Source organism: Euleptes europaea, chromosome 4 (assembly GCF_029931775.1).
Source record: "Euleptes europaea isolate rEulEur1 chromosome 4, rEulEur1.hap1, whole genome shotgun sequence".
In the NCBI taxonomy this organism is placed as follows: Eukaryota; Metazoa; Chordata; class Lepidosauria; order Squamata; family Sphaerodactylidae; genus Euleptes; species Euleptes europaea.
Window position 1 is genome coordinate 48,687,936 of NC_079315.1, and position 23,511 is coordinate 48,711,446.

The 23,511-nt window shown below is 43.8% G+C and overlaps 1 protein-coding gene across 3 annotated transcripts in view; it reads left to right on the plus strand.

Moving 5' to 3' along the window:
- Positions 1-23,511, plus strand: part of TJP2 (tight junction protein 2) — a 95,349-nt gene that overhangs the window by 34,402 nt on the left and 37,436 nt on the right. The window contains exon 1 of one of the 3 annotated variants that reach the window (XM_056848010.1): positions 4,918-4,982. The exons of the other annotated variants lie outside the window; for them this stretch is intronic. Within the exon in view, the coding sequence (XP_056703988.1) occupies positions 4,920-4,982 (63 nt within the window). The 5' untranslated portion in view covers positions 4,918-4,919. Of the gene's footprint in view, positions 1-4,917; positions 4,983-23,511 lie in introns of those variants that run through there. 3 annotated transcript variants of the gene reach the window in all.

Here is a 23,511-nt window from a genome sequence, read left to right on the forward strand (position 1 = left end):
TAAAACCCCTTAAACATCAATTTAAAAGCCCTAAAAACAAAAAACGGAGGACAAAAATGTCCAATGGCGCCCCACCAAGTGTACTATGGGTCAGAAGTCGGGGGAGCAAGTGGGAGCAAGTGCATATACCCTAATGGTAGTAAAAAGTGGAAAGGGGGGAGGGGTCCGAATGGAAGTTAGGGAGGCCAGCATTTACGAGAAAGGAACCATAGCTGGCCTCAACCACAAGCCTGGTGGAATAGCTCAGTCTTGCAGGCCCTGCAGAACTCATTAAGGTCCCACGGGGCCCTGGTAGAGAGACTATTCCACCAGGCAGGGGCCTGCCTATGCCTCTTTTCTCTGTTTTTCACACACTGAAAAAAGCAGCATGCCATCAAGGTGAGGTCATGCAGTAATAGAGAACATTCCTTTTTAGCACAGGTAGGTTCAGAGATCACACACACAAAGCCTTCCTTCTGCTAAACATAGCTTGGTCCCCCCAGTAGGTCATCCGGTGCACAGCATGCCCTTTCAGCACAGACTCTTCCTTCCCCATTGGTGAGATCATAAGGCTGGCTCTTCCTCCTCCCGTCACATGCTCGCAGCTCAGTGGGTTCCACACTGCCACCTGTAGGATAAAGTTAAGCCTGTGGTCTAATATTGAAGCACAGTATAAAGAGGAAATATTTCTCTGAACACTGTTTGCGGTAACTTTTGTAGCATTTTTTTCATGGTTGCAGAAAGTAGTGAAGCACATACAGATGATATTCTGTTGAATCAGTGCTAGGGATGTAAGTCCTTCTGTGAGCTGGCATTGGGATTTTAACTACTGCTCCTAAGAGTCACTATACCCACATACAGCTGTGGAATCTGGCTCCGAAGTATGTACCGTATATACCCGTGTATAAGCCGACCCGCGTATAAGCCGAGGTGCCTAATTTCTCCCCCAAAATGGGGGAAAATTAGGCACCCGCGTATAAGCCGAGGGTCGGCTTATAACCCCTCCCCCCCGCCGCATGCTTACCTCAATCCAGGTGCGCAGGCTGGCGCCGGCCGGCACAGTTCTCGCTGCGCCCGGCAGGGGCGGCGACGGGGCCTCCGGAGGCCTCTGGAGGCCCTCCCAGGCCGGCGCCGGCCGGCAGGGTCCTCGCTGCGCCCGGCAGGGGCGGCGACGGGGCCTCCGGAGGCCTCTGGAGGCCCTCCCAGGCCGGCGCCGGCCGGCAGGGTCCTCGCTGCGCCCGGCAGGGGCGGCGACGGGGCCTCCGGAGGCCTCTGGAGGCCCTCCCAGGCCGGCGACGGCTGGCAGGGTCCTCGCTGCGCCCGGCAGGGGCGGCGACGGGGCCTCCGGAGGCCTCTGGAGGCCCTCCCAGGCCGGCGCAGGCCGGCAGGGTGCTCGCTGCGCCCGGCAGGGGCGGCGACGGGGCTTCCGGAGGCCTCTGGAGGCCCTCCCAGGCCGGCGCCGGCCGGCAGGGTCCTCGCTGCGCCCAGCAGGGGCGGCGACGGGGCCTCTGGAGGCCCTCCCAGGCCGGCGCCAGCCGGCAGGGTCCTCGCTGTGCCCGGCAGGGGCAGCGACGGGGCCTCCGGAGGCCTCTGGAGGCCCTCCCAGGCCGGCGCCGGCCGGCAGGGTCCTCGCTGCGCCCGGCAGGGGCGGCGACGGGGCCTCCGGAGGCCTCTGGAGGCCCTCCCAGGCCGGCGCTGGCCGGCAGGGTCCTCGCTGCGCCCGGCAGGGGCGGCCCCAGGGCGCTCCTGGCCGGGGGAAGCCACGCGGGCACGGCAGCAATGGCGGCGGAGGCGGCGCTGGCGCTGGCGGTAAGTTCCCCCCTCCCTCCTCCCTCCCTCCTCCCTACCTCCCCTCTCCCCTACCGTATTGACCCGCGTATAAGCCGAGGCCGGCTTTTTCAGCCCTTTTTTTGGGCTGAAAAACTCGGCTTATACGCGAGTATATACGGTAATTAATAGACTGACTTGTTGAAACATGATACTAGTTTTGAAGGCAGGCATTATTGTATCTCCAAAAAAAGCCTTACAGCTAATTCTCAAGCTTCATATTTATAGTTCAGGCCCCTGAAAACTGTGAAACTTGATGGTAGTTTGGTGGAAAGTATGTAACAGCGACTTCAGGACAACACTGCAATTTAGTATTAAAGGGAGAAATGACTGAATAGAACAGTTGTGGGAGAAAAGGGCATATCTGGATTTAAGAAAAAATTAATACATTTTGAAGGATATCCTAAGCAAGGCTGAATTCCACCCAGTGGCAGACCTACATTTTTGGGGCCCTGAAGCTTGAACTGTTATGAGGGGCCCTTCGCAACCGGCAACAGTACGGCAACATCCAGCAAGGTCCAAAAGGCCTTGCTGCCCTTGCAAAGACCTCGAGGCTCAAATGGTGGTGAACAGGGTGGTGGGGTGGAGTCATTGAAAATGGGCCATACAGTGATGAAATAAAACTACAGAACTATTAAGCCATGCACCAACAAAGGATCTGACAATCCAGCTGCCAAAATGTAGGCTGTGAATAGATTCTGGCAAGCTCAGTGAGCCCTTACAGCTGGGGCTCGAGCACAGCAAGCCCCTGAGAAAATTATGAAATTTGACCAATGACAGGGACATTTTGAGGCCATATGAAATGGGTGTTAGAGCATATTCTAAAGTCAATATTAAGTACTTCAACTCATCGGCTTATGATTCTATCACTTAAAAAACTCCATCGATTTTGTTGAGAAATTCACTCATTGAAAAAAGTTGCTTCAGGGGGCCCCGCCGGGATTAGGGGCCTTGAAGCTTAAGCTTCATTAGTTTCACAGTAGATCCGCCTCTGATTCCACCCCAATGCCTGAATTGTGGCCTGGCAGTCCTGTTCTAAAGGGGTCTGAATTAGACTACCTGTTGTGCCCTTCAACCGTAGGGTTGCCAGGTCCCTTTTTACCAAGGGTGGGAGGTTTTTGGGGTAGAGCCTGAGGAGGGCAGGGTTTGAGTAGGAACTTCAGTGCCATAGAGTCCAATTGTCAACACAGCCATTTTCTCCAGGCAAACTGATCTTTATTGGCTGAAGATCAGTTGCGATATCAGATCTTCAGCTAGTACCTGGAGGTTGGCAACCCTATTCAACCGACATTCTTTGACTTCAATTGAAGTCAAGTGTAATGTATGAGTAATGAACACTGAGGTAACTTAATTAGCACAAGCTTGGAGAGTAGTCCAGGCCAAGCCTTCTCAGCGGTCTAGAGAAGCTGAGCATACTTCTAGCTTCTGAGGCCCCAACTCATAATAAAAATGAGGACACATGATGTGTGTAAACAAGTTGTTATTAAATGTAAAATATTAAATTTATTAAATGTAAAATATTAATGTGACTAAATTTTACGGTCCCCTTTCATCTGGAAGCCAAATAGCCCTGCCTCGCACCTCTAATTGGCCCTGGTCCAGTCGTACCCTTCAAATGGGCTACAGAGACTGATGAGCTCTCTAAATTTAAACAACCAAAAAATCTTTTGCATGGATGTGTAAAGTTCTGTCAAGTTGCAGCCAGTTTATGGTGACCCCAGCAAGGGTCTTTCAAGGCAATGAGAAGCGGAAGTGGCTTTCGTCATAACCTTCCTCTTAAAATGTAAGCAGCGTATGCTTGTTTGTCTAGGTGGTATTATTACCTGTTTATGTAAAATGCTGTCAACTTGCAGCAGACTTATGGCAACCTTTAGAGTTTTTAAGGCAAGGGCCATTCAGAGGTGATTTTGCCATTGCCTGCCTCTGCGTAGAGACCCTGGATTTACTTGGTAGCCCCCCATCCAAATACTAACCAGGGCTAACTCTGCTTCGCTTCCGATGTGTGTTAGAAATTCGCTACTCCTTCCTTTCCAGTACTTCTGGGAAGACAGTGCTTCTGCCCCTAGCGTCCGAGAGATGGATAAAATAAGCTAGTTGACTGCCATAAATTTGCTTTCACAAGTGAAACTTGCAGTATAACTTGTATTTATTTATTAATCGCAAAGGTATTTACTGAGGGCCATTCGGAATTGCTTCCGAAGCACACACGGGAATGCAATTTACCTCCCCCAACACGCATACACTTTAAAAATGTTTCCAGCATTAATAAATCGAATGGAAAAACTACGCTTGTTAGCATGTACATTCCCTACTAAGTTCCTTTGCCTCTGACCCGGTTATTCTTCGTGCTCTGAAATTCCACGCAGTACTTTTCTTGAGACTTCGACAGACGGGATGTGTGCTGCGCCGCAGGCTTCGTTTCTTTCTTTTCCCTTCTTTTCTGGCTTCCCCTGTGTGCGAAGGGGAGGAAACGTTGCTCGAGCTGAAACACTGAGCGGCTAATACAATTCCTCCCTCGCATCATGTGAGGCGTAAAGCGAACAATTAATACCCTGCTGGCTGCCGCTTCTCTACTTCCAAGAAGGGAAGAAGCAATGTTGCAATGGGAGCCGCTCGGGGTTCCACTGGGAACGAACCAAGTGGACCTGAAGTGGGGAGGGGACAGGTCTGTACTAACAAGCCTTTTCCCCGTTTTCCTCTTCCCTATTTTCCTGCTTTGATTTAATTCGAACTCCTTTTTTAATCCACTTCTCCGGTAGCGAAACTGTGGAAATGCACGTGCATGAGATGCTTGTGGTAACCTAAATGGGTCCCCCCCTTGGCATCAAATGGTAGCGTCGTAGTCGAATGTTCCCCAGAGTCGGTAGTTGTGCTTGGTTAAGGAAACGGCTGGGTTCTTGCATGGTTGCTGTGGGGTGAGCAGGCTTGGACAAGGGATGTAAGAATCGGGAGGCGAGAGGGCGACTTCGAGGAACTTAAAACAGTTACGAAGTTTCTTCCCAAAGGCTGTAATGAGCACGTTAAGACTAGTGAGTAGCTACCCCTTTTCCAAGTGTGTGTAAGAAGCGGAAGGGGGTACTTTTTGGCTTCTCCTCCAACTCTTCTTTCCAGAGATGCCGGTGAGAGGAGGCGATCGCTTGCTGCATTCCGGCCCATTGCTTTCATCTTGGTTTGTGGTAAGTAATCTATTTTCCAAAACCCTCTTTCTTGGAATTCCCCCCCCCCCATCACTCACATACACTAGTTCACAGCAATCGTAAAATAAGATTTGAAAACCATGCAGGGGGAAAATTGACAGTAATCCAAGTACCTAAATGGCTTTCTCAAATATATCTAGCCTTTCTCGAAATAGATCAAGGTGGCACATATGAGTCTATCACTTTTCTCACTCTTTTCTCTCATAATGAGGTAAATTAGACAGGCTGAGAGATAGTGATCTTGTGATCTCTGCTTGAGCAGGTGCTTGAATTCAGGTCTTTCCTCCCTCTGGCATTCTCTGCAATGTTCCACACACTGGATCATATAGAAATGCTGTCTTTTAAATTTATATGTATTTACAGATGCCTGATGTGCATAGTGAGTGTCAATGTGGTGTACTGGTTAGAATGTTAGGCTAGGATCGGGGAGACCCATGTTTGAATCACACTCTGTCATGGAACCTTTCTGGGTGAATATGGGCCAGTCCCACACTCTGAGAATAAAATGGAGGAGGGTGATGTGAGCCACTTTGGGTTCCCATTGGGGAGAAAGGTGGGGTATAAATAAATTAAATAATAGTGCATGTAACTGCCCTTGAATACTGTGAAGTTGTTGGGTGTTCAAAGTCTGGCCAAATGGAGGATGGTGTAGGGTCTTTTTTCTGTAGGGGCACAGGTTTGCTTGACTTTCTGTACTGTCAGTATTAAGTATCACACTTCCATGCATGACAGAGTATCTCCTGAATTCAGAATGGAGGATTGTTCTTTAGGCACTATAATTTCTTAAGTGCACAGAGTGCTTTACAATTCTGCCCATTCATAATATAAACTGGTTGGGGAAGTGACAATTATTCTGATTGCACAGAACTGGAAAGTCAAGGTGGAGATCTAGTGACGTTCATAAAGTCATCCCACATGTCTCATGACTCAAACCAGATTTATTGGCCTTCAATTAACATCTTCAGTTTATGAGAGATGACACTTGGATAGGTCTCATTCTCAGTTGATGGGGGAAATCTTCTGAGCACCTGTGGAACTATCTTCATGGAAACGAATCTCTGGCTACAAAATACGAGTGGCCTGCTGCTTCTTGCAATATTTTTTGCCTTTTGTCCCTGAACACATAGACCAAATAAATAAATACACACACTAATCTGTATTATTGAAATCTGCTCAGCTTTTCACATGGTAGCTTTTGAAGTAGTCTAGAAATACGTTGCAGGCTGTTGAGGCTCTTGCTTGTCATTGTTGACTCCTAAATAACAGCAGAGAGGCTATATGTGTATCTGTTGTTCATTTTTAATTTAAATAATGCAGTTCACTGTTTATGCTGGCTGTTTTTTTGTATTCACTTTTCTTCAGTAAAAATGTTGGCTGTCACAGTTTGCGAAAATTAGGAAATAAATATTTGAACTTTCCACGTGACTCTGTTGGATGCAACACAGGTCATCTGCTGATAATGTTTTTCTAGGCATTACAAAGAAAGCTGTGAGAGACTCATTATTTTTGTGGTCTTAGTCCTGTGCTGAAATTCCACATTCACATGTGTGTTTTCTTGTTTTGATTATGACATCAGTTATCTACCAGTATGTATGAAATTATTTGCCTTGTGGATTCTGAAGATTATTTTGTTGTTGGATAGAATGTTCAGACTCAGTCAAGAGATGTATATTTTGGGAATACTGCAAATGTGGTGGATCCACCAAGAATAACCTTTATGAGTGGTAACTTCAGTAGATCGAGGTTGTATAGCTACTACTGTCTTGTCATCGCGTACTGTGGCAATAGTGAACCAAATTACTTGAGAACTACTTAAGTTGCTGGTGTAATTCATACCTCAATCTGAGACTTGTTCCTGATTCCCCTTTTGGATTTTTTCACTTACTCACATTGATGCTCCATAAAGAAGACTAATATTTCCAGGGTACACCTAATCAAATAGCCCAGAATATTGATAATTGCAGATGAACTCTTCCGTCTGTCTGTCTCTCCCTCTGCCTGTTTCTCATTTTGGTATTCATGCTAAAATTACAAGGTGTTGCTAAGTACTTTCTATACACTGACCAACACCATACACTTTGCAGAGACCAAAACTTTTCAGCAATCCCTAGCAATATGCGTCTTGTTGGTAGTTCAAGTGCGCATGTCTGGCGATGACTACTTTCTTGTCTCATCTATGATGGGCTGGGCAAATAGTGAGAAGTTTTAGGGATTAAGGTCTTGTATGTTGTCCTGAGGTAAACCACTTCTGAGATGGAGTTGTTAGTCTTTCAACATTTGAATCCCAATAGGAGGTTTACGTATTGTTACAACATCACTGTCTCTCAGCATTTTCCAGTAAAGATGCAGAATGGGGTTTTGTTGTTGTTTGTAGGGAATGTCAGCTTTCTTACAGAGGCAGAGTAACAGGCACTTCATTTCTCACCTGGCCCACTGGATAACTAAGGGGTAACCCATTAGGACTTATTGTGTGCATTTTGGGAGATGACAACCTTCTGAATGGTACTACCCTTCTTTTTCCAAGATGGACTCTCCGTCCCCAAGATCAGACTAGAACCAAGTCTGAACATCATCTAGTTATCACAGATTTTTGTTTTTGAGGAGAGGGGTTTTACACAGCCGTGTCTGGCTTAGGACAAGCTAACGCCTCACACTCCCTGCCGCCCCCCCCAGCACTGTGAGGCTTTCATTCTCAAAACACCACTATCACAGTGTTGGGACCCCCGAAGCATAAATCTGTGTTGTATATGGTGTTTGTATCATGTTTTACTTGTAAGTTGCCTTGAGCAGGCTTCCTGGAGTAGGCGGCACAGAAGTGTTCTAAATAAATGTGAACATAATTTATGACAACATGCAGAGAACTGATGAGAAATTTAAATGTATACTTCCTGAGAAAAGACTGAAAAGCAGTTTGAACTGCTAAGTCAGATTTATTGGTGTGGAGTCTGTAGAGGCGGTATAACTACATTTTTTTTTTAGTTTAAAAAAGGATTGGCAAATACTCTTGTAGAGCAATACCTCCTTCCACCTTTTTTCCTTTATGCAGTGCAAGGTGAAAAGTTGGTTTTTAGGATTCTGTCCCCAGTTACCCATATTGAACAGCAGCTCCTTGTGCCAGCAGCCCTCTGGTTCCAAACAGTAGTAACTCCCCACTGTGAATTGCTGAACTGAGCTCTTTGGAAAGAGTGACAAGGGTCTGGAAGATGTTTGTAATTACGTTAATGTGCCATGTCTGAAGAATGATTGACATTATATTAATTTGACAGCAGAAGTGAATGTTTTGCTACCTCCTCTGTCCCCTGCTTTCTAAAACTCTGTGTTTTGTGCTCTAAGGACCAAAACATATATATATTTTTGCTAACACTTGAGATCTTGGCTTTCACTCTGTTGAAAGGGACATGTGAGCAGTTTGTTTTCCACCTCTTTCTCTTTTTTGGGGGAAAGAAAATGTTATGTTATCGTCTTGTATTGCTTTTGGTCATTCTTTATATGGTACTGTATTAGTTAATAGTGAATGGAGAAAGTAAGCTATAACTAGGATTTCAGATACTACCTCCATGTCTATTTGATAAGAAATTGTGCATTAATAAGGTCATGTATGATGAGGTCTTGTACAATAAAATGAGAAAAAGATGTAATCAGATCAAAAATTGTGTGGCCTAAGGATTGCAGCATGAAAAAGATTAATAGATGTATCCTATAAAATGCATTAGAAACATTAGATCCTGTATTTTTATTCATAGTTCAAATAGGTGTCCACAAAATAGCCTGGTAAAAATGGTAAAGCATCTCCTTAGCAATGTAAGTAGTGGCTTACGAGAACTCTACAATGTTAGCAGTTAACCAGTGACATCCTTGGGGATCTGACCAGTGCCAGTTACTGCTCAGGGGGTGGAAGTTGTGTCATGCGCTTTAGAATAGAGACATATGCAGAGAGTATTGGAGTGCATTGCCAAAGGGTTGACACGTCAATCAGGTACAAGTTTTTCAGAAGTTGCAGGAAAAAGTAGGACAAGGACTTAGTCATCTGGATAACTTGGTTTCCCTAAACTGTTATCAGAATAAGTCCAAGGAAAAGATGAGTGTTTCTGAAGAAAGAACACAGTTAGACTGGGCCTTGAGCAGATCAATAGCTGCTTTGTTTGTGGACTAATGAAATCTAGCAGTCCCAAGTAAAAGGCTTTTGCAAATGTATGAAGCAAATTATACCTATGTCAATGGGCATCTCTCCTTCTTCTGCCAAGATCTCACATTCTCATGCCCAGACCTAACAATTGTAGTGCAGTTTACAATGGGTTACACAATAGACAAAGAGGTCAGTGTCTGAAAAATCTTTGGAATTAGGCAAAGAGGATTCTTGTCCCAATACAACTCACCAATTAAATTGTTTTAATATTGTTTCAACCATAATTTTAATTGATTGTGTTGGAGTACATGTATACACTGTGGGCTTATACTGTTTGCATTTTTTTCTTTAAATTCAGGTTAAAGTTTTCTCTTAACACCATATTTATTTTTATTTTTTTGCTTACTGTGCTTAAAGTCTGCCTTGCTTGCTGATACTCAAAGCATATTTCTTTTAAAGGATTCCTTCAGTAATGTGAGTTTTGATGGTTTGGGATATAGTTTGTGCGTGAATAGTGAAAGATGCTTCTCAAACACAATTAAACTAGAAAATATTGCTAGTTTTTTATTGCATCAGCTAAGGGGGGGGGGGAGGAATCCCTAAACCAATAAATTATCAATGGTGTTACTCCAAGAAAATATTCATAACTGCCATGTAACATTTGAAGCAATATGATCAATTCTTCTATTAATAGAGCTAGAACAAAGGATAGTAGAAATGTGAATGGGTAGGGGAATTAATATGAGTTGCATTGAGGCTCCATTTAAATCTCACAATTGTCCCATTGTTTTGAGCTTTGTTGCATTGTGACTGAATGATTAAGAATAAATGGTGACCTGATTGGATTATATCCCAGTAATGAGTTGTCCTAGAGAGAAAAGGAGATGGAGCCTTTGGGAAGGACTGGTTTCTGTACAGCTGGATTACATACTGTATTTGGAGACCTAGAATATATATTGAGAGCTTGAGGACGTACAGAACAGAACATTGGACTAGCCCCATGAAGGTTCCTTCTGCTCTGAGGAGAGGAAGGCATCTTAGCATAAACAGTTTCCACTGATCAGTCAAGGAGGCAGGTCTTAATTTCAAACTTCCTGTCTCCAGTGGCGGGAATCACCCAGCTTCTCAGTTCAGGTCTTCTTCAAGCTGTGTATAATCACGTCTAAAACTCAGAGAGAAAACTATAAAATGATGAAGATGCTGCTAAACTCTGAACAAGGTTTCGTTCTTGCTCTGTGGGGGATGGCACCTTATCATGGAATGTCCAATAACAGTTACTATCATTTTCTGTAGGAGTAGCCGGCCTATTGTAATAATAATAATAATAATAATAATAATAATAATAATAAGTAAATATATTTTTTTAATTCCCTGCCTTCTCCAGCAAACTGGGCTCTGGGCAGCTCACAACAGATAGACAGAAACATAAATATAAATTAAAACTATCCAATCTAAACAGCGCTATAATATGCTTATACAAATGGCACCTAAACACTTCATCTCAGAAGGATGTCATAAGAGAAGTTAGCTGTATATTGATGTTACTTCATTCCGTGGGGAAATGGAAAGGATGGAGATGTAGAGGTATAGGGAACAGGAAAAGCACAACCTGGAAAAATTGCACAAAAGGTAAAGGGGAAAAAAAGGAATAAAGGAAGGGGTTAGGGAGGCCAAGTTCAAGCTGTAATACTGTCGCTGCCCTTAATCATAGGCCTGGCAGAACAACTCTGTCCTGGAAACTGGTTTAGATCCTGCAGGGCCTGGGTCTCATTGGACAGAACATTCCACAAGGCTGGTGCCAGGGCTTTGGTTGAGGATAGCTGGATAGTTTTAGGGCCAGGGATTACCAGCAGATTTGTTCCAACCAAGCATAATGTTCTCTGAGGGGTATATTGTGAGAGGTGGTCCTGCAAGTACAGTGGTCTCAGATGGTTTAGAGCTTTAAAGGTTAACACCAAGACCTTGAACTTGATTCGGTACTCCACCTGGAGCCAGTGCAGCTGGCAGAGCACCGGCTGTATATGGGCTCTAAATGGGGTCCCTGTTAGGTCCCATGCCACTGCATTCTAGACCAACTGGAGTTTCTGGATCAGTCTCAAGGGCATTCCTGCATAGAGCAAGTTAGAGTAGGCTAGTCTTGAGGTAACCATTGCATGGATCACTGTGACAAGATCCGTGTGGGTCAGGTAAGGGGTCAGACAAGGGGTCTGATCTTCTACCATCTATGTCAGGAATCCAGATCCTATACTGTACCCCTAGTAAGCAGAGGGCCCCGGGGATCTCTAATTAAATGACTGAGTGATGTGAAACACCAATGGTCCACTCTATCTCAAGGCATCCTCACGCCAACTGACTGAGCAGACTGTCTGCAAACTTCAACAGTAATGCAGACTAATGTGCTTTCTTTTGATGACATTTCTGAATGCTCACCTGTATAAGGCTCTCAAGGTTCTTTTGTTTAGTTTTTGTACATAGGCCTTGGGGGAGAGCGAGGGGAGGGCCAAGGAGGGGCCCACCGAGCTGGCGGCACAGCCAGCGAGTAGGCCTGCGAGGGGGGAGATGGTTGAGCAAGTTTCGGGCTCCCCAGCAGCGTCAGGCCGCAGCGTGGGGGGCAGGCTGGGGGATTGCAAGCTGGGAGGGGGAGGAAGGTTTGGGGCCGGCATGGCCGGAAAGCCCAACGGCTGGCATGGGGAGGAGGACAGTAAAGGCCCTCCAGGGACGGGAGGTCTGGAGGGCTGAAGCCGGCAAAGGGTGTGGTGCTGCCAGCACGCAGAACAGTGAGGGGGGAGATGTTAGGCCGCGGTGCGGGAGTGTGGCTGGGGGGTCGAGCAGGGGGAGGGCTGTGCAGGGGCCCACCTTTCCAGACCTTGGCTCTCTTCCAGCAACAACCTGTTTGTTTCAGTGTGTTCCTGTGTGAAAGGGGAAGGGAGAGAAGCCCCTCAGAGCAAGAGAAATAGAAGGCAGACTACAACAAGGGAGGGGAAAGGGGCAGCGGGAAGGAGAGCTGGAAAGCAAATGCAAAGTCCATTTTGAGAAGGGAAAGGCAAGCTACAGCAAGAGAGAGGAGAGAAAAGGGGCAGCTGCAAAGAGAGCTGGAAAGCAAATGCAAAGTCTGTTTGGAGAAGGGAAAGGCAAACTACAGCAAGAAAGAGAAGAAAGGGGTGGCTGGAAGGAAAGCTGGAAAGAAAATGCAAAGTGTTTTGAGAAGGGAAAGGCGAGCTACAGCAAGAGGGGAGAGGAAGCGGGGTGGGAAGGAGAGCTGGAAAGTAAATGCAAAGTCTGTTTGGAGAAGGGAAAGGTGAGCTACAGCAAGAGAGAAGAGAGAAAAGGGGTGTCCTTCAAAGGCAAGCTGGGAGGGGGAGGAAGGTTCGGGGTGGCATGGCTGAGAGCCCGATGGCCAACATGGGGAGGAGGGCAGGAAAGGCCCTCCAGGGATGGGAGGTTGGAAGCTGCGAAGCACGGCACACCACCCACTCACCTGGAAACAGCCAGTGGAGTGTGGGCGAAGGGGAGGGGTGCCAAGCAAACAAAGTTGGGCTGCCGAGAGAGCCAGCCCAGCCAGGCACACATTTTGTGTCTCTCCAGGAACAGGAAGCAGGGAACAGAAAGCAGGGAGACTTGGGAGAAACACCCCCAAAATCACCCAATCAGCTTTGAGTTTTGTGCACGTGCACTCCTGCCAGTAAAGCCCAAAGTGCTGAGAGGAGGGCCTGGCTAGCAACAGTTAGCTTCGTGGAGCTCCTGGCCTCAGCAGGCGAGCTGCAGGCTGAATAAAATGATATAGCAGGCTGTTTCCGGCCCGTGGGCCGGAGGTTCCTCACCCCTGATCTAGATCATGAATGTACGACTTCAGATAAAGGAAAGAAACTGGTATCCTGGTACGTTTTCTAGGGTTCCCAACACTGCCTTGTCAGATCCTGGGAGATTTTCTGAGTGGTGCCTGGGGAATATGTGAGGTCACTTTTGGGTGATGCTGTAGACTGCCACCCCGGTTTCTGTTGTCTTTACTATAGAAATTGGGGGAAATTCCTAGACTGCCACTTTGTGGAGGCCATTTTTTCTCCTGTTCCTCAATTCTTTGGGGATAAGCAGTCCCCCACCCAGAGCAGGTAAATGGGAGGCCTATGCGTTTAGACTAGTGGCTCTTAAGACCTTAGGGAATCTGCTTCTTTCTGTCCCTCTGTCCTTCCTCATCAGTAAGGAAGGGAGGACTATTTTTAATTACCGAAGTATAACTCAAGTTAAACAAAGTTACATTTTCCATTGAGCCCTGTTAACTTTAAAATACAAGAAGGACCTGAAGGCATTGGCTGTTTTTCTCTCTCCTAAATTCATAAATACTCTGTGTATGAAATACATCTTTGCTTTATCATATCCTAGTGCCTTCAGAAAACCATGGTTATTCAGCTCTCCCCCTAACCCAGGTTTCTAAGGGTTTCCCCTCCTTCTCCACTACATTCATACTTCTGATATTTGCTTCTTTAGGGATGGACATCAGATGGGGGTCTGGTACTATTACTAGCAAAGACGGTAGAAGTATCAGTGGTGGTAAGCAAAGAACTAAATAAAAAGCTGTAGAGAAATTATCAGCCTCATGTGAGGTCCAGTGCTCCATTAACACGAACAAAATTTCAACACATTTTTTTTAAGGGGAGTAGTGTATGAGCTGAAATTAGTGTCCCCTTTTAAGGTGGCTGATATGGTGATTTTTTGTTTGTTTAATTTTTAAACTTTTCTGTTGTGTGAAAATATGCAGGTATTGCTTTTAGTTAGTTTGTTCCTGGGATTTTAAATAATATTTCCCAGGACAGGAAATACAATGATAGTTTGTATGCATTTTCAGGGTGTAAAGATGGTTCTCTTCTGAGGACAGAAAGAATTTACCCGTGAAAAATTCAAAAGGCTACACAATCATTAAAAGCATCCTTTCAATCTGATTTGTATGCTTTTAATATAAAATGCCACTGAATGAGGGGACAAGTCATCTTTTAAGTACCGGTAGTCTGAAAAACTATTCATATATTATTCACATAGTAACAGGAGATTATTGAAAAAACTATTTGACTCACACACCCTTACAGTTTTACAGCATAAGTAGACACTCACAATCTGTTTTAATTGGTTTGTTCTAAATTAACCCTTTCCCAAAAACAGAACAAGTGTATATGTTGAGGCATTTCAATGAAACAAAAGAAAAGAAAATCCTCTGGTACCATAGCAGTTTTCTTGTAATGGACCCAGGCTAGTTTTATGACCTTTTTGGAGGACTTTTCACTTGTTCCACTGGGGTGGGACCAGCAACTAAACTGGGTATGTGAAAGTATGGAATAAAAAGGGGGTCTTTCTGAACTGCCCCCCAAAAACGTTTTCACTTTCATGTGTGAAATGGTACAATTTAATGTGCTAAATTTTGAGTGATATATTCTCTGTTGAAGTTGGTTTTCTCATATACATACACATACATACATCCCTCTCCCTCTCTCAGCACGGGGAGGGGCAGGGCCCTTTCCAAGGCTGTTTTGGCTTTAGAGGGAGAACTCATCAGCTTCTTGCTATTTTTAAACAGCAGCCACCCCACAAAAGCCAGGGTGATGTAATGGCTAGAGTTTCAAACTAGAATCTGGGAGACCCAGGTTCAAATGATCACTGTGCTAGAGAAGCACACTGAGTGACCTCAGGCCAGTGAAACAGGCCCAGCCTAACCTATCTCACAGGGTTTGTTGTGAGCATAAAAATAGCGGAGAGAAGAATGATATAAGCTGTTTGGGTCCCCATTATGGAGAAAGTTGGGATATAAATGTAGTCAATTAATACATATAGCTGAAGATGGGGAGGGGGCAGATAGTTTATAGGTTCATTGGTGGAAGGGAAAGAGACAAGCAGGAAAAGGTGCAGATCTGGGTGTTGTCAGCAGGAGGGAAAGAGGAAATAGTGTGAGGGAGAGGGTTATAAGGAGAAGTGAGGTGCCCCCTCTCACATCTTTGCGGGTTCTCCATGCATTCGGGTCTGGCCTGGTGACTAGCACCATGTAACTAAGCTATGGTTTTCCCAGGGGTAGGGAAGGTGAGAAAACTGAAGATGGGGAGATAAAAAGGTAGGTTGACTGGTGGTTGGGAAGAAGAAGGAAGCAGAAAATGGGGAAAGGCTATGTGGGCTTTTATGGAAGGAAAAGAGGAAATAGTGGAGGTAGGTTGCTGGGGTACTGTATAACTGTTAACTCATTGAATTGAAGCTAATTCACGCAAAGGAGTTGAAAAAGAGCCTTCTGAGCAATGTCATTAAGTACCACTACTTGTCTGATGCTGCTTCTGTTCCCTCCCTGCAGACCCCAGATCTTTATTGGGTGAGCCCTTTGATTTCCTGAGCCCTCTACAGTCAATCCATTTGCACTCTGGTCTCTCTAGACTGCATGTCATATTCTACCAGAATTTTAGTGTGACCAAGAGAAATAAATTCTAATTGTCTTTAGTGAGAGAGAATCTTTCTTTGTGAGGCCTTCAGTGCTTAATCAGTTTGTCTTCTTTTGGAGAACCAGTCAACTCCTTGGCAGCTGTTGTATTTAAACCAGCTCCTTGTCTTATTTTAAGCCACGCTATGGATTTTCTTTATTGCAGCATGCGTCTGGTGTTCTGTTTGCAGTCGTAAACAGTGCTGCTGTGAACAGTTGCCATCTGCACCAACTCAGTAATCATGGCTACATTTGTAATGTTACTCTGAAAAAGATGACAGATGACTTCTTTACGTTAAGCCTCACACAAAGAATTATCATAAAAGGGGAAAACTGATTGCTGTTTCTGAGATGCCTGATTGGTGTTTTTGAAGCAGCTGTTTTATTTAAGTAACACCAGCTCTATAGTGAATCATATCGATAAGTGTGCATTACAAATAGTTGTTGGTACCCTTATGTGGAAAGCACGATTTTAATTTTGCCTACCAGAATCACCTGTAGGGCAAGTTTGTCAAAGACTTCAAGATTAGATCTATGTTGCTGCGCTATTTCTTATAATCAGTTCTTTCCCCTTCCTCTATAGCCAGGCAGATACTATGTGGAAAAGCAGCCATTAACTTGGTGTGTGTTGAATGTCATGGATTCATCTTCAAGAGGTTGGAAGCATGAGCTTTAAAATATGCTTGTAATGAATCCAAGTTCTCTTTTAAGCCATGTATTTTTTTTAAAAAGAAAAAGGATATTAAACGTGTATTAAAATAATACACATACAAAATGGTTGATCTTTGTACAGAATGTGAATGATGTGTTATTTTGTCAGTGCTGTGTGTTTTTCACTGAGTCCTATGAAATAATCTGTGACAACAAATAAATGTAAATAACGTTTCTACGGAAAGAGTGAGAGGAGGTGCAGTCTACGGGTCACAATCCACTAGGAAGTTCTTCTGTACAAGCCCCATTGAAAGGAGCAGGGGTCTGTACCAAGAAAACAGCTATAATATTGCACTAGCCAATCTCTTTACTTTGTCATCATTGCAAAGATAAAATATGGGAAGTATGAGGAGTCTTGATCTCTCTTGTCTATTAAAACTTTAGTCAGACATTACACAAATGAGCTCTTCAATGAATAGCTTTCCTCAAACATATGAGAATCCACAAAGGATATGAAAAGCTGTGTTCCAAATGCCCAATGCTTTTGTCTGAAGCTGCTCAGACTGAAAAATATAGAGAGGTTTACCACCTTTTGACTTTTAGGAACTTGTCAGCTTGTGACTGTTGTGCTAGGAATAGAGGGGGTTACCACACTTTGTATTCCCAACGATGTATTAAGAGTTTGAAAATGTTATAAAAACATCACTTTAAAAGAGTTTTTGGATACCACGCCTTATAAATGGTTGGAAGACATCTTCACCGCTAAAGGGGCCAAACAAAGTGCGAACAGTATTTTTTAATAACGTTTTCAAACTCTTAATACATCGCTGGGAATACAAGTGCGGTAACCCCCATAGTTAATCTAGTATATACATGAATAATAGGAATCAAAAGGATCTTGTGTTCCAATTTGGTGTTAATGTCCCCTCCCCCGGATCCATGTGTGGTTTTTAATACACATATAATGTATGCAGGATCTCATTAACCACACCCAACTGCAATCACCAGTTTTCTTATTCTTGTGCAAGAGCATCAGACAGTTGCATAATACCACCCTCTAGTGGAAAACCAGTTTATAGATCTACTATTTAACAATAGGCAGCTCAGTAGGAGTGATGCTCCTGCCAAAGGAGGGGATAAATAATCCGCTGTGACAAATCAATTTAATTTACACTATCCGTTGGCATTGCTCCAGATTTGCAGTCAGTGCAGATATGACCTATAGCAAAAGATTCAGCACCAAATTACAAGATTGATCTCTCCTGGGTTCTAAATTAACAATTCATTTCATTGGCCATTCTGCAAGCTCAGAAACTCTTTGAATCGAGGAGGCAGTCATTCAGATGCCTTAACAAAAACAAGTTAGTAATAAATCCAAAACTTGAAAGTAGCAAGAAAATGAGCCTCGCCCTTTTGGCATAAAAACACAGCTGTGAATGTGTAGGGTTTCTACATTTCACCCAGTAGAATAATAAGTAGGTTTTGGAAGACAGATAACCATTGGGGAAAACAAATGAAAACCAGTATGGGGGTCCAGTGTTCTGTATTAGAGTGTCAGATTAGGGCCAAGAAGACTTGGGTTCAAACCGCTGCTCGACCATGAAGCATACTGTATGACCCTGGGCCAGTCACCCCTGCTCAGCCTAACCCACATCACAGGGTCAGTGTGAGGAAAAAGTGGATAGAAGTTAAAAGGTACTTATTCATGGAATGAACGTGTACTAAACATAATGTTTGCTGCCATGCGCTCCTTGGAGGAAGGGAGGGATGAAAATGTGTCAGATAGGAAAAACCACAGGGACCAGTGTTGGTCGGTTAAGGAAAAAAGCAATAGTAGGATAATATTTGTGCTGAGACCAGTTTCTTTCTTTTAGTTGGTCCTAATAAGTATTGGTATACTGGCACTTTTGGATGAAAGTGGAAAGTCATATCAGGTATCTCCTAGCTCCATGTGACAAGTGATTGGAGGTGATGGAGTTCAGAAGCCTTCTTTCTCCTATTCAGCTAACTTCAGTTGTCTTGTTAAGTTGTATTGGAAAGAAATGTAATGTAAAACAACAAAGCAGATATGTTTTCTGATGTCTATCCAGAGGTTATCATCATGCAGGATTTGTTACCTGAATTCTGGTTTCCAACTTTGCAGGGTACCTCTGTGCCCATTGCTTAGATGTAGTTCAGCTGAATCTCCAAGCCTTGCAACACTTTGATCCTTTTCGCACATGCATGTTCTCAAGTGCTGACTGCCTGTGTGAAAGACATTATAGGTGATGCAGCAAAGGCGAATTTCATATTGCCTTGTATTTTTATTTCTTAAGAGCATAACATTGTCAGGTGCTATACAAAAATGTAGTTAGGTATGTGCGGTCCACTCTATATTAGCAGTTGCATTTGGTAACCTGTTGAACGTTGTCCCTACTCCTGAGGTCCTTTTTGGTAGTACTGTTTATATCCAATCATGCACTCAGTTTTAATTTCTTTGTGTAGATGTGTCCTTTTTATTGTCTCTCTGAGAACAGTTTGTAAACTAATCCTACTTTCTTTCTCTATGGTCTTTCAGTCTAGCTTTGAGGGAATATAATCTGTGTGTTTATAATGCAAGTTTTGCTGACAGAATAAGTGATAAAGCTTTGCATGAATAGTATCAAATCTCATGACATAGTGTGACTTCAGAGTTTAGGTACAGAGAATGCCAGTAGTTCTAATTGAAAGCAACAGTTTGCCTGCATTTTTTTTTTAATGAGTAAGCTAGATAGCTTCTCTCCCCCTGCCTCCTCACCAAGTGCCGTGACTTCCTTCCAGCTGTCCTGTATGAGAGAAATGAATGCTGGCTGGTAGCTCCTTGATAGTTGTCAGTTGCTTATTATGTTACTATGAGCCAATGCATCCATTTTCTCAGCCAGCTCCCTTGAGCACTGAACTGTTTATGCAGTTATTGTTTTCTTATGTGAACAGTGAAGAAGAGCACTGACATAGAACAACGCAGATCAGTTTCTATGTGTGCGGGATGTTCTGAAGCTAGAAATCCCACTCTTCATGGAAATTAATGTACAATTTTCCATGAGCCCCTCTCCTCCGCTGCATTGCTTGCAAAATAAGCCACAAGCAAATGTACTAGAGAACGAGTTCAGATTATTGACTTGGCTCCCTATTTTTTGGTGACTTTTCTGCCTCTGCTTCCCTGAGAGTTTCCCATGTAAGCCCTGTGGGAGTGCTGTAAAAGACAGCACTTTTTATTGGCCATTATCTTGAAAGAGAGGGCATGGCAAGTTTTGAATGCAGGGTTTATCCCTGAGTGGACAGGGGCACAATGACCATTGGGGGTCCCCCAGCTGCCCCAGGAAAGCACTTGCCTAATCACCAGGTGAAAGAAGAGTTGGTTTTTATACCCTGATTTTCTCTACCTTTAGGGAGACGCAAACTGGCTTAAAATTGCCTTCCCTTCCTCTCCCCACAACAGACACCTTGTGAGGTAGGTGGGGCTGAGAGAGTTCGGAGAGAACTGTGACTAGCCCAAGGTGACCCAGCTGGCTTCATGTGTAGGAGTGGGGGAACAAACCCGGTTCTCCAGATTAGAGTCCACTGCTCTTAACTACTACACAAAGCTGACTTTCCTCCGCTGAAGTGATTATAATCATCAGCATCAATCAAGGGAGTTAAGAGTGGTGAAAGGGGCTGCTATGGGTGACCTTAAGCAGGAAGGGGCTGGGAGCTCAGTATGCTGTTGGGTTGGTTAGAAGTACTTACTTTGTGATGCAATGGTTCACAAGTACAGGAGCGCACTTTCTCTTCTCCCTTCTCCCCCAGAAGATTTTGGGGAGCTATTCTGGCAGATGCCAACCAAAGGACAGTGGGGCATTTACAGATCTTGCTCCGAGACCGTGCAGAAGAGGATGCAGTATAAAAATGTAAAAAATAAATAACTAAAATAGATCTTGGAACTGCTTCAACCATAAGTACCTATTCTCCATTGTTGTCTTCTCCTTCCATGGAGGGATAAAGTCTGTAAGTTTCTATTTGCACAGTGATAAATATTGGAAGTTCTTTAACTAGGTATTTTAAATCCCTGCATTTGCTTATTTATTTTATCTTTGAGAAAGTAGTGTTTAAGAAGCAGTTGGCTTCTCATTTGTGGGTTTTCCTAAAAAAAATTACTGTGTGAAGTGATAGCAGGATTTGCCGAGTATGTAGGCCACTATTGTATTAGACTTACATAACAATGTTCGAGTGGTGGAAACTGATGAAAAGACTGGGACATTCATGGTCCCTTAACAGATTATCCTGCTACAATGAAGACAGCTCAAGCTTTTCAGAGGATGTGGTTGCATGCAGTGAAAAAGTTGAGGATTTTAAAATGGCACGTGAGTTATTTTTTAATTAATTCTATTAGATCTCCCCCTCCTTCCTCCCTACCCAGGCGCTGTGTTTAAAACTGGATGTTTTGATTCTTGTACAGTTAATGTGAATATACAGTCATTTATTGTCATCTAAATTAGCTTGAAGTCGAGCTGTTTGTGGGAAAGTGTTAGTGTGTTCCAAGTACTAGTGGCACTTGAATTTCCATTCTAATCAGAATTAATTAGCAGAAAGATCTGTACAAAACTCTATTTGGAAATATTGCTTTTAAAGATTTTATTTTTAGTTGTTTGCTTAATTTATAGCCCGCTTTTCTTACTGAGACTCAAAGCAGATTACAAAACAAAAAACAGTCATACAACATCCAATAGACAATGCAGTAAGACTAGGATTGCAGAATTGGAAAACAGTGCCCCCCCAAAGCTATTAAACACATGACAAACCACTGTAATAATTTTTATGCCAATAAAGGTCTATGAATGAATGAATGAACATGACAAACCACAATGCCAAAACTGGGTTACAAAGATAGAAGACAATGCAGTAAAAAGAATAGGCATTTAATTTAGGGTTGGTAAAATTGCTGAACAAGTTAGTAGCAATCTTTCCACCAATTGTTTAATTTTTGTAACAATGTGGTAACTTCCTATTACAGATGGATGTATTTTTCATACAATAAGGCATTAACAACTCAGCAATCAGTGGTATTTAACTAATCTATTTCTTAAAGCAGTTACAGTAACAATGCGTATTAAAGCCTTTGTTTTACTGCTTTCTAATATAATTGGAATGGTGTGCTGTGATGGAGGAGGTATTCTCCACTCTTATTACAATCAGAAGCCTTCAAACACTGATTTATAACATCTGTGATAATACCCTGCCCCCCCCCCCCACTCATTCTGGTCCTTTCCATTAATCTGTCAGCATTGGTTAGTATCTCTGCAACAGTAAACAGCTGTAAATTTTATAACGTTAAAGAGATTATGAGTTAGAGATTTGGGGCAGCACAGATGGCTTTTGTGCCTGGTGAACTCCCAAGGTGAACTTTCAGTATATTGTTTGTGCTACATTTGCTAGCCTCCAGAATGTAACTTCAAGAACTAGTTCCTCTTAATTTGAAGATTCCACTGTGCAAAAGCCATATAAATAGAAAACTCATCTACTTTCTTAACGGTTTGGTTTATTTCATTCTGTGAAACTGCTTTCTGTGTTAGTGTAACAACTCTGTGCCCTAACTCAGCTTATTTCAGTTGGGGGAAAATTGAAGCACTATCCACCATGAAAAATAGTGTAAATGTTGATTTTTCAAACTTAGCAAGGAGTTTCATGTTAGAAATATGTTCATTGTTCTTAGAATTTTTGTTCCCTATACAATAAAAGAAGTACAGATACTCAAGCTTATTGCTCTTCCCCACCCCCTACCCAAAAGAATCCACAATGACTACATCTCACCCTATTGGGAATACCATGGCTACAGCCACACACACACCCATGCCTGGTGGACCCTTCCCTCCAAGCCAAGCCACACAGCAGGCAAACAAGTGGGATAACTGCTTAGGAACCCTCAAGAAGAATAGGCTCCCAACATCTTGAGAAAGGCTAAAGGAGATACCTGTTGAGGTTGCCAGCTGTCAGAAGCCCAGCAATGGTTGAAGGCATCAAGCTGGCCAGCTGGAGAGGGTAGGTGTGGCATGTATCCACTTTTGAAGATGTGGGCTATGGTGGCTGAAGAGAAGGTGCTTGCCCTCTTTGTGATGCCAGTTAATTGTGCATTCTGGTTAATAAAGTGCCAAATAAAAACCTTTTTCCTGTATTTATAGGATTAGAAGTGAGTGAAATAGTTTGGTACTAGTTGGAAGAATGATTTTGCTGGTCATATGGTTCAACCCACAGCTTGTTGTTCTCAGCACAGGATAACATCATTTTAGTAGTAATGCTGCAGTTGTCACCCACTATTTTGGCTCCATCTGGAAATATTTTTAAAAATATTCAAATCTCTTGGTAATTGTTTGCTGAACTGCTGAAATAGATGGTAGCCAGATAGTTCTTGATAATGTTGAATGGAAATTATGTGTCTAGAACCATTTCAGTTTAGTGTCAGGCCTGTTCTGCGGACTGAAAGCACCTTGGTTGTCTTGGTGGGTGATCAATGCCTGAAGGCAAGAGAGAGAGTGAAATAGAAAGGGGGTGATCCTGTAGCTTCTCCTGGACCTGTCAATGGTTTTCTTTGCATTTGACCATCGTATCCATTTCCAGGTAAGGGGTACCACTTTACACTGGTTCTGTTTGTTTCTGGAGGATAGATTCTGGGCAGTGATGCTGGGATACTATTGTTTTTCCATGTACGGGGGTTCTGTTGAGATTTGTGTGTCCAGTTTCTTCACATAGAATCATAGAGTTGGAAGGGGCCATACAGGCCATCTAGTCCAACCCCCTGCTTAATGCAGGATCAGCCTAGAGCATCCCGGACAAGTGCTTGCCCAGCCTCTGCTTAAAGACTGCTAGTGAGGGGGAGCTCACCACTTCCCTAGGTAGCTGATTTCACTGTTGAACATCTCTTTCTGTAAAAAACAATTTTCCCTAATATCCAGCCGGTACCTTTCCTCCGGCAATTTATACCCATTAATGCGAGTCCTATCCTCTGCTGCCAACAGGAACAGCTCCCTGCCCTCCTCTAAGTGACAGCCCTTCAGATACTTAAAGAGAGCAATCATGTCCTCCCTCAACCTCCACTTCTCCAGACTAAACATTTCCAGCTCCCTCAGCCTTTCCTCATAGGGCTTGGTCTCCAGGCCCCTGATCATCCTCGCCGCTCTCCTCTGCACCCACTTGATTCTGTCCTCATCCTTTTTGAAGTGAGGCCTCCAGAACTGCACACAATACTCCAGGTGTGGCCTGACCAATGCAGTGTACAGCAGAACTATGACATC